Raw genomic sequence first — 10,860 nt, forward strand, 5'->3', positions numbered from 1 at the left:
CGAGTCATATTTTTCTTCTAAAATAGGCGCTCGTGTTTTCGATACGGTGTCGTTAACAATTTCATATTCTACTAGGAATAATGTATCTAAATAATACAATGATTAAATCGGATACCAGAATATTGTAGAAATAAATGTTCGAATATGGGAGTTTTTATATCGTAAATATGATAAATACTGCGATTACAACACCGATTTAGATTTCCGAAATAACGATTTACAGAATCCTCGATGCCGAAATTATTTCTGCGCAAACTGCGAAACCATTTTGAATCTCGATGCACGCGGCAGTGTTCAGAGATAAGGATGCGAATAATTAACGAGTTTCGGAAACGAGGCGAACGATTAAAGGACACGCGTGGTATAATTTGATAAGAACTGTCGAAGATAAAGGGAGCGAACGAAGCGGATTGTGCAACGCGAAAATTTTTCGGCTGAAAAAGGAGCGTCCTCGCGGCACTACAAAGGCGGTTCACGCGTCCCGGCGCGGCTCGGCTCGGCTCGGCTCGGCGCAGGGCCACGATGCAGACGAACAGCTGCTATTTCACCTGTTCGATATATTATTTAAATGCTTCACCTGCCGTGATGTCAAGATACCGCGAGATAACCGGGTCCCGGCGTTTCCTGCTTTCACGACGATATCACGCGAGATTTTTCGGCATCCTCGCGGCTTCGCGACGGTTTTTTGCATTTTTACGATGTTAAGAGCATTTTTCGAACTCGCGAAAATGTTTGCCGATCGCTGGATAAGCTGGTTCGTTAATTGAATGAGGTTCCGAGCAAAAGAGGGCGTGGGAAATGGTTTCGTGACGCAGACTGGAAACGCTGCTCTTTAAATTCTTCGTTTAATGGGATGCGGTGAATGAGTTTACAGGTAAGAGATCGATTTGTATTACTATTGAAACGAGTACAACTTACAAATAGGTACAACTTACAAACGGGTACAACTTTCAAACGGGTACAACTTACAAACGGGTATAACTTACAAATGAGTGCAACTTACGAACGACTATATAAAAGATGAGGAAGTAGGTAGAGCTTGCAAAAATGGGCTTAACAATCGATCGCACAGTTAACAGGTGTAAAACTATTCGATCGTCGAGCGTACGATGTACAAAATGAACTTTACGCAATGATAAATGCTAAAGAATCGATCGATCACACCGAATTGTCGTCTATGAAAACGAGTCTACGGTCCAGTCCGACAGTGATCGGACTGATCTTCCGCATATATCTAATTAATACATCGGTGTCGACTTCCCCGACTTCGTGATACCGGCCGCACGTTTTGAACGGAGTGTATCCATCGCCTGCACCGATCAAAAACGTTGGAACCACCAGCCTGTACCATCGATCTTCCACCAGTTTTTCGAACATTGGCATTTCGCAAGCTTGACACCTGAAGTATAAAAAAAGGTCAGCGCCATTTCTCGATCCGTACGATCACGAGCAGAGCGTCAATTAAATGAAACGTCTACCTTACTAAGACTTCCGACACTTTTCTGGTACCTCCAGTCATCTTGTACGTGAGCTTCAGACCGGACCACACGAGTATTCCATTCGAATTCAGTATCTGAAATAACCAATTGTCCTTCGATCGTGTAGATGTTCGTATTAAAAATTCGTACAATTTATGATTCAGCCAGTGCGTGCAAAAATATCACCGATCAGTAGATACCGCGGATTTTATGCGTTCGGAACACAAAAATGACTAATAAATCAAATACGACCCTGTAACGAGATTCGACAAATTTGATAAATTTCAGGAGATTCTTACGTTATTGTTAACTTATTATTAACGTTAAGAAAGGAAATACACTCTCGTGTAATTTATATTTCTTGCAGTTAACGTAGACGAATTTTATTCCCCCTAAAGATCCGCGGTCGACCGATAAGAACGATAAATCGAGAGATTAATAATAATTAATAATTATATTATTTATCAATATTAATAATCGATAATAATTATCGAACAAAGCTAGGCGCCTTAGAGGCTGCGACACTCTGCACAGGTCTGTAGTAAAGATTGTCCCCAACAGGTGGCTAAACGAGACTATCGCGCAAGCTGCTTTTGCTCGCGACAATAGGACAGAAACCCTAATCTCACAGGATTCAAAATTCAACTTACATCCATGATGCAACTTCCTTTCAGCTCGATAGTGTCCCACGTGTTCTCGAAGGGCTGGGCCATTATTAAATCGCTGAAAGTGATCTCCCCCGTTTCGATAGGAGCGCGTATTCCTCCTGGATTCATGCACGCCACGGCCGCATGCGTCCAAAACGTCCTGTTCTTCGCTTTCCCCGCATACTGAAGTCCAAGAACAATAAATTATCAGATTCGTTGTTCAATTAATTGACTATCTGTTTCCAGGAATCGTCACGCACCCCGGCCACCATCGCATCGGTGATCAAATTGCCAAGGTTGCACTCTTGTCTTCGACATCTACTGTCGAGATAAACCCTCGATTTAGCGATCTTCCTTTTCGCTGCCTCGTCCACCGTTGCTTTCCAGGGCTCCAGGGCCTTCACCATCGCAGGATCTATTAAATACGACTATTTCATTACCACAGTACTACAATATCTAATAGGAATATTCATTTTGCGATCTTTTTGTAGAACATATCACTAGAAACTACAATTATAAAGATCACTGTACTCGAGAGGTTCCCGGGAGTAACTCGGACTTTTTAACCAGCCTTCGCACAGACCGTTAATACTTTCTATATATAATAATGGGTTTATAATGGGTTTATAATGGGTTTAACAATGGGTCCGTGTCTTTCAGTTTAACTAATAAAAATAGTATCACGAATAAAGAAGTACTAATCAAAATGGCTTAAGTACTTTAGTACTAATAAAATGGCTATTGCTGCAATACCTGAAAAGCCATTAAACGTCAGCTGCCAGAAGGGACTACCGTTTACCTTCGTTATTCAAGCCCTACCATCGTGCAAAGGCTGGTCAAAAAGTCAGGGTTAACCCCGGGGACCTTTTCTTTCTGGCGATAGTAAACGTTCGGACGCTCAGCCACTGTCACATTTTGTACGAGAACGTTATGTTTGAGTTATAAACGAGCCCGCAATTAAAGTCTATATTTTACTTTCCTGATTTCCACGGGAATCTCACCTTGCTCGACGGAGCTGTCGAGAAAAATCGGGTTACCGTCCCAATCAGCCACCTCGCCGTGCTCGTCGAACCACACCGTCAAGTTCCCCAGATACCTGGAAGCAAACAATGAGCAACTTGGTCGATCTTCGGCAAGGAAAACGCGCGGAAACTTCTAACGCGAAAGATCAGCGTGAAAACGAATCGCGAACCTTGTGAACGCGGCCGCCTGCACGATCAGCACCGTTCTGTTCGTCTTCGCTTGAGTGACCACCACAGGATAAACGTCCTCGGGTTGATCGTTGTTTGGAAGCTGTCCTGCAAACGCGACGATCTTCAGAGCTAGCTCGAATTAACGATGTTTCGCGAATGAACTTTCGGTTCCCGAAACGAAAGGCCGATAGACTCGGTGCAACGAGCACCGCGATCCGCCGCGGGCCTATTAAAAAGTCAACGCGCGACACTCGAAGAGCCCTCGTTAAACTTTCCACCGCGGTTAACTTGTAACTTTAACTCGTTTAGACAGAACGGATATCCCCGAGTCGACGAGAGCCTAGAGTTTCCGATTCGATATCGGACGAATATTATTGAAAGTTCCATCCGGTCGTTCGCCAAGGAGATCTTGATCAAAGTATCGCAAAAGTGCACGGCGGAAAATGTTATCAACGTTCTCGAATTAATTCTCGCATGATCCGATACGGCCAATTCTTGCATCAGATTATGCAAAATTATGCGAACGCCTAACGCGAGTGCCATATCGTTAGATAACTGATTGCTACGTAAAATAAAAATTGTATCAATTGCAAGATAGAGCAGCATTGTGCATCGTACATTGCATCCTGCGTTTCTCAATGTGTACTTTAACACCGAGCCTATACCGTTCTGGTCAAAATGACTTGCATTTCTTTCTGTTAAAATTGTTCTAATTATAGAGACATTTTCGCAGAAAACTGATATCTTAATTTAAGCAAACGTACGAGCTCGCTTTTGTTGTATTTACAAAGCGACGCATGTTACGCACTTTTAGTGCTCGCTAGATTCAGCGTTAACGAGTTAAAAATAATACAGCAGTGATTTGAAATTGTTCCGTCGTTTCGTGTTCGATCCAGTTAGACGATCGCGAGCGCATAAAGCGACGAGCACGGCGAATGAACATGTTAAAACGTTCACGGTGTCAGCCAATTTATGCGGAAAGCAAACGATCACCGTTGCGGTATATACTTCGTGAATCGCGGAAGGAGGTTCCGCGGCAGCCCGGCCTTAATGACCGCGTCTCTGTTTTTAATCTGCGCGGCGGTTAATCGGCGCGGGGCAAAGATTACAGGTGATCGGCCGGCAGAAAATTGTTTGGAATACCACTCGGTTCCGGCGGTGCAGCGTTTCACGGACACTTGCCTGAGTAGAGGAGCGTGTGCGAGTGTCCGCCGACGATCAGGTCGATTAATGGACACTTGCGGGCCATTATCCTGTCCACGTACAGGCCGCAGTGACTTAAAACGACGATAATGTCCACCCCCCGGGACTTCAATCGGCTCGCCTCGGCGTTCACCGTTTCCACCTCGTCGAGGAACTTCAATCTCCCGGTAACGGCAATTGTCTGGCAATTTGTAAGTTCGAAATTAGGGACCGTGGTGAAACGGCCGAGTTATACTTCCGGTTAAGCGATCGGGCCTCTGTAATCGGCGAGGAGTCGCGCGATTATTCACGGCGACGAAGCTACGGGCTTCTTAGAATCCGTCGGACCCGCCGTCGGTACGCGCGCGCAAAACGAGCGAAACGAGCAACGACGATCCCCTTCTTTTTGCCTTCTTTTTTCGTCGCGGACGCAGGCCTCGACGGCCTTGACGCCCGGCAGTTTCGATCGCGTGAAGACGACGCACGCCGATTGTCCGAGCGACGATCGTCGAGACAGATGTGCGGAATCAATCAAATGTTTAACCGAGGCGTCTGGACCGCTTCCAGTATCGATTAGAATGATTTTGACAAGGGTTTCGGAGGACGTTCGAGGATCGCCGCGACATTGGGACGCAAATGGGCTATGATCATGGCTGGCGGGTATCGGTTGCGATTCGCATCTGTTGGCAGATATCGAAGCGAACGCGCGATCTTCGCGGAAATTGTCATATTTATAAATTTCGATATAAATTTATAAATTTCGTCTCGCGAATTTTTGCGCCGTTGCCAATGTAGCCGTGAAAGCGAATTGAAAGAGATCCGGCTCGTGCTTCGATTCCTGCTCGCTTCTCGCTCGCCGAGCGGAATGGGCGTTTATCAATTTTTCTTCCGGAAGCCGGACCGTTCGCGATTTCGCCGGGCAAATATAAAATATGCGGCGTGAACGAGGGAAGCGTAAAAACGATCTCTGATTAAGATGCGCTGCGAGCTTAAGTACGTACGCTCGTGGTCGATAAAATGACTCCGATGACCCCGATCTTGGTACCATTCCTCACGATCACCGTGCTGTTCTTGTACAGACCCTGCAGCGCGAAACGATCTTTTAAGTAACAATTTCACTTTAACCGAGATCTTAATCGATCCACGAACCTGCATCGACGGCTCCAAGCCGGCGTCGATGTTAGCCACGGCCACAGGTGCCTCGAGATTTTTCAAAAACGGCACCACACCGTCGACACCGTCGTCGAATTCGTGGTTTCCCAACGTCTGGAAGAAACGTGCGATTTAATTCGACGAGAATAAATCAGCGATCCTAGTACAAATAAATAAATTAATTAATTAATTAAAATAAAAATAAAGTAAAAGTATGATTTATCGAGAGCTTCGACCGGGCGCGATAAAAATTACTAAACGAGGCGAAATAGTACATTTCGAACGACCGCGACACGAAGCGAATGTAAAAATTCATGCGATATAGATAAAAGTCGACATAACTCAAGGCGGACAAGCGATAAATTAATATAATTGACAACCATACATTTTCTCGAGGACAGAGACATTAAACCGCTAAGTTGAGACCCTCGACTTCCGGTAGCAAACATTCTCCCCCCTCCGACGGTCGCTTCCATGCGACTTCTCTTTCCGCGAAAAAGGCCCACCGCGTGCCTCGAACATGCTGCCGCGATAGCGCTCCGTGGCCCGTGCCGGAACGTTTTATCGTTCGTCGAAAATTCATGGAACGATCCGTTCGATTTTATTGCCTCGACGCGGGCATATCTTGTTGAGTAACGGAACGAAACCGCGTTCGGATAATCGATCGTTAAACCCGTTTGACCCAATTAAGCCGGGGGACCTGCGTGCCGCGTCTCGATCCACGTTTCCCTCGATCCTCTTCCTTCTCTGCCGGCTCTTACCAGAACGTCGTGCGGCAGCATGTTCATGAACGTGGCCGTCACGTTCCAGCGATGAACGTTGTACCATATCGTCCCCTGGAAATTGTCCCCGGCGTTCAGGAAAATCGGGTTCGGCCTTTCCTCGATCAATCGATTCACGACGGTCGAAACCCGCGCGATCCCGCCGACCGCCACGGTCTCCTCCTCCGTGTAATGCTCGCTCGATCTATGGATCGTCTCCTCGAACCTGGAATCGCAGGAAAACTATTTTTCGGAAACCCAACGACGCGGAAGCTCGATTGCGAAAGAGGTAAAAAATAAACGGTTTATCTATCGGAAAACTTTTCGTGGTTTTATCGGAAGCGCCAGGGAAAACCGCTGACCAAATTCGATCTATCGTTGAAGATCAACGCGCGAGGCGTAGCTGGTTTGTCGGTCGACGTCTACTTTCCGGGAAAAAATGGTTATCTTTCGAATAAAACGAAAAGCGTGTTCGTCATTTTTCAACGGGCGGACGATAGTTTAAAAAGAACTGTCGCGAGTCGTCGACAAAGCGTAACACGTATCTGCGACGCGCCGTACGGATTCCCCAACTTTTCCTTGGGAGATAAGACAAAATGAAGTGCATTGTTGTTGTATTATCTATTCCGGCGCCACGTGGATTTTCGGAAAAATATTGCGACTTTTCCTCGGTAAGACGGGAACAATGGTTTCTCGCGTGACGCGCAGCGGCCAGCAATTGTGCAACGAGACACGTGGCTAGAAAAAGTCACGACCAACCCGAACCAGTCGCACCTCCTCGACCCTGAGATTTCGCTTGGCACGGGTTTCGCTTTCAAAACTTTCCGATTGTTCCAGCCTCCGTTTAGTCGTCGCACGTTTTGCGCGGCCCGCCACCTGCTGAACTCTTCAATACCCCGCGATCGTTTCATCGAATCGCTGCATCGTTAATGATCGCCGGCGATCCGCGCATTCGTCTTGTCGCGAACGTTCCGTTCGGGTGCAGCTCGTCAAACTACGATTACCGAGAACCGACCGCGAAGATTAATGCAATCAATGAGCGAACGATTTATTACGGGCCGGACGGAAAATCCGGGATGATCTACGGCCGGCCGTTGCCATCGGACTGTTAAATTTGGCAATGAATCGAATCAGGCTTAACGAACCGTTCGATCTTGTCTGGCAGCCTGACAGAGCTCGCAAGAGTCCGAATAAATTCCCGTTCGATCGCGGTTCCTCCGTGCCGGGTTCATAAATCCTGAATCGGCGAACGATCCACGGTGCCAGCGACCGTAATCGGCCCGGATCGGTCGAATTACCGATACAATTTAATAACGGCCGCGCAGATGGGAGAGATCTGGGCCCGATAATTAACCGCGGGGCAAACACTGGCCATCGTTATCCCGATAATTAGACACGGGGAACGTATTCAATGACCCGATTTCATACGCGCCGACGTCATTCATATTTTCATTCGGAAACGGTCGAACGAGCGCCGCACGTGGCACGTACCTCGCGTGGAAATCGTTTAAGTGTATCACCGACAGCTCGAACAAATCCGATCGGCCCGGATAATGCAGTCCCCTGCCGGTGAAGCCGTTCGACACCCGGAACAGGATCATCAACAGCCAAATCGGATGCATCGTCGATTCGATTTCCACGGGATCCGATCAGCCGCGCAACCGCGAATCGCGCCGGCTCCTTCGACCGCTGTGCGTTCGATTCGGCGATCAGCACCGATCCGTCTTGATCGATAGGCTTCCTGCTACAAGATCCCTGCTAAAAGATAAACGATCCTACCGTTACGAACGCTGATTCGTATCTTAATAATCGCGAAATCGATACGGCGAACGTACGCGGTCCTTTTGTTCAGAATTTTCGGACACGTTGTTTCTTATTATCAACGATTCTGTTACGCTCGATGCACAGCTGTGAAAGATACAGTAAATTAAAATAACTAATTGCCGGTTCAGATTGTACACGAATACGGACAATATGGGAAGAGCAGATACGATTATGACCACCGTAGCTCCTAAATCGGTACGATTCTTTCAAGATTTTGTGGGGCGCGAATCAGCGCGAGTAATCTCTTCCAGGTTTTTACGAGCTGTCGAAGATGTGTCGACGAATCAGTACCACAACGATGTTTTTCATTGTCTTTAATATCCATCGACAACAATGAGCCAAGCTCGGTGGATAAATATGTGCCGATAATAGAACTAAAAGAGACTAATATTGTGCAATAAAACGATTTCGTAGCAGATGATACGACGGTCACGGTTCGCTGATAAGTTTCTTTGAACGAAGAATAGGCGCAGGTACAAAGAGCTTTTATCTCCGATGAAAATTGCGTAATGCGAGAAAATAAATATAATCGTGTTCGGAGGCGATCGAGAGGGGATCTCTGTTATTTTGTTTAGAATTGCTGGGAACGCTCGCGGGGAAAACAATGTTATCTAAACACGGGTTTGCTTTATCTGAAACGGTCGAAAATTATGAACAGAATCCTTGGGCGCTCGATGGCCGTCTTCACGTCCGCGTTCGGGCAATTACGGCATTGTTATCTTGTAATTCGGTACCGACGACAAACCCGTCGACGCGCGCAATGTCATTGGTCACTTGCAGCAACACTTGACATTGGTCGACGCGATCGGGTTCGCCCGTTGCATCGGAAGCTCCGCGTCTCGAGCGAAGAGTCCTTGAGCATCGAAAAATACAATAATAATATCGTACGATCGGTTCCACGATATTTCATATCGACGAATTGTCGAACATCGTCGACCACGAATTTACCGATCGTACGAATCGCGGTTGTTCTCCCTCTCCGGAGTGAAAGGATCGGGAATTTAGCCTGAAACTGGCAAAAAGTCCAAGGCTGGCGCGCTCGTCGCGTGACTTTCGCTGACTCCGTACTCGATGATCGGTGATCCACGCGTGAAACGACACTGTATTCCATGTAAAAATAATATTCTGAATTCGCGCTACACTGTAGGACCTCTATATCGCGGCATTTATATTCCCCGACGAACAGAGAGTGATAACTAGATCGCGGCTTTTGTGCATCAATGATAAAAACGAGCAGATCGAATGGAAAGTATGCAAAATCGTTTAAACAATTCGAAGATATATATATGCATTGAAATTATTGCATTGCACAGATATTATTGCGTTGCTGCCAACTCGCTAAAATTATTACGAAAAGGAACAAGTGTCCGTGTAGTTCGTATATCTTGCGATTAACGGAGACTATTGTTATTGTGCACAAAGATCCGCAGTCTGGTATCAGCGATCTAACCAGCTAGTGTCACTGCTGATACGCGAGGAAGTTCGAAGATCTTCGATGAACTCGTCGTTCCACTTCTAAACCATCGTATCCTCGATCTAAATGGATCTATAAGGATCGATCTTAACCGATACGAGTCGAATAAAGATGAAAGCGTTCCTCGTGATATCGTCGCAAGCTGGCCGAAACACCGAAGTAACACCGAAACAACGATTTCCTCCGATCACGAGGACCCGTCGCGTCAAATCTCGCGAAGGAAATTCCGTGAACGCGACGACAAAATAGCGGCGAAGAGGTTCGGCAAGACGACGCGTTATAATGATCGGCATCTGCGTCCCGGGCGCCGAGTACGTTCCGAAATTACGCGTGTAATCGAGCGAATTCGACGACACGTCGCGCCGTCCATAATTAATCACCGAAAGCCGCGATTAATCAGGCATCGAGCGTGAAACGCACCTGCCGGCTGCGAACGCTCGACGAGAACTGGCCGCTTAAAAGAAGATCTATCTTCGCGCACCTTCCACGGTTGAGCGACTCCATTATCGGGCCTCGAAATGACGCTCGTTATGCAACAGCCGACGATAAAGATCGTTACACCGTAAAACAATAATCGCGCGCAGTCCCGTTTCCAGCGAACTCCGGACCCGACAATCCCTCGATCTGCCATGCGTTTAGGCTAATCGCCGCGTCTTCGCCGGCCGCCATTTTGGATCATCGCGCGGACTCTGAGTCTTTTCGGACGAGCTTTCTCGATCCGGCGAACTTTTTGATCTGGAAACAGCCTCGCATTCCTCGATAGTTCCTTATCGATCGGCAAATATTTCTAATCGCTGGTCAAACGCAAAAATCGAGAAAATAATTGTTGTAGTATGAATAATATAAATATAGTGTTAAAGACCTTTATAATAGTTCGACAATGGACTCTCTAATCGCCAGTGAAACGCAAAACTCGAGAAAATAATTGTTGCGGCATAAACAATACAGATTAAACAATATTAAAAAATCTTTTATGATCGTACGACGATGGTTCATCTACAATATGCTCTTATCTTTCGATGACGGTTTCAACATTTCGTCCCGTTATCTGTGCACCCAGATTGTAGAAATTATTTCGGATTATCTGATAACGAGATGCCTGGATTCCGTCGGACAGAAAACGCGGATCTCCGCGCCGCTGAAAAGAGC

The 10,860-nt window shown here is 46.7% G+C and overlaps 1 protein-coding gene across 3 annotated transcripts; it reads right to left on the minus strand.

The window, feature by feature from the left end:
* Nucleotides 1–867: 867 nt before the first annotated feature.
* LOC117226465 (apyrase) lies at nt 868–10,145 on the minus strand. Of its 3 annotated transcripts, none has more exons than XM_033480795.2 (13): nt 9,688–10,145; nt 8,249–8,321; nt 7,905–8,168; nt 6,414–6,639; nt 5,650–5,766; nt 5,502–5,582; nt 4,501–4,702; nt 3,318–3,423; nt 3,127–3,221; nt 2,386–2,540; nt 2,129–2,308; nt 1,479–1,573; nt 868–1,399 (listed from the first exon to the last, which is right to left on the minus strand). In XM_033480795.2, exons 3-13 carry the CDS (start codon nt 8,033–8,035, stop codon nt 1,159–1,161), a joined length of 1,629 nt encoding a protein of 542 aa, XP_033336686.2. In that variant the 5' UTR covers nt 8,036–8,168; nt 8,249–8,321; nt 9,688–10,145; the 3' UTR covers nt 868–1,158. The 3 variants fall into 3 exon arrangements, with proteins under 3 accessions (XP_033336686.2, XP_033336687.2, XP_033336689.2); XM_033480796.2 differs by having other exon boundaries at nt 7,905–8,171; XM_033480798.2 differs by lacking the exon at nt 8,249–8,321 and having other exon boundaries at nt 7,905–8,171.
* Nucleotides 10,146–10,860: the final 715 nt, after the last annotated feature.

This window comes from Megalopta genalis, chromosome 11 (assembly GCF_051020955.1).
Source record: "Megalopta genalis isolate 19385.01 chromosome 11, iyMegGena1_principal, whole genome shotgun sequence".
Classification (NCBI taxonomy): Eukaryota; Metazoa; Arthropoda; class Insecta; order Hymenoptera; family Halictidae; genus Megalopta; species Megalopta genalis.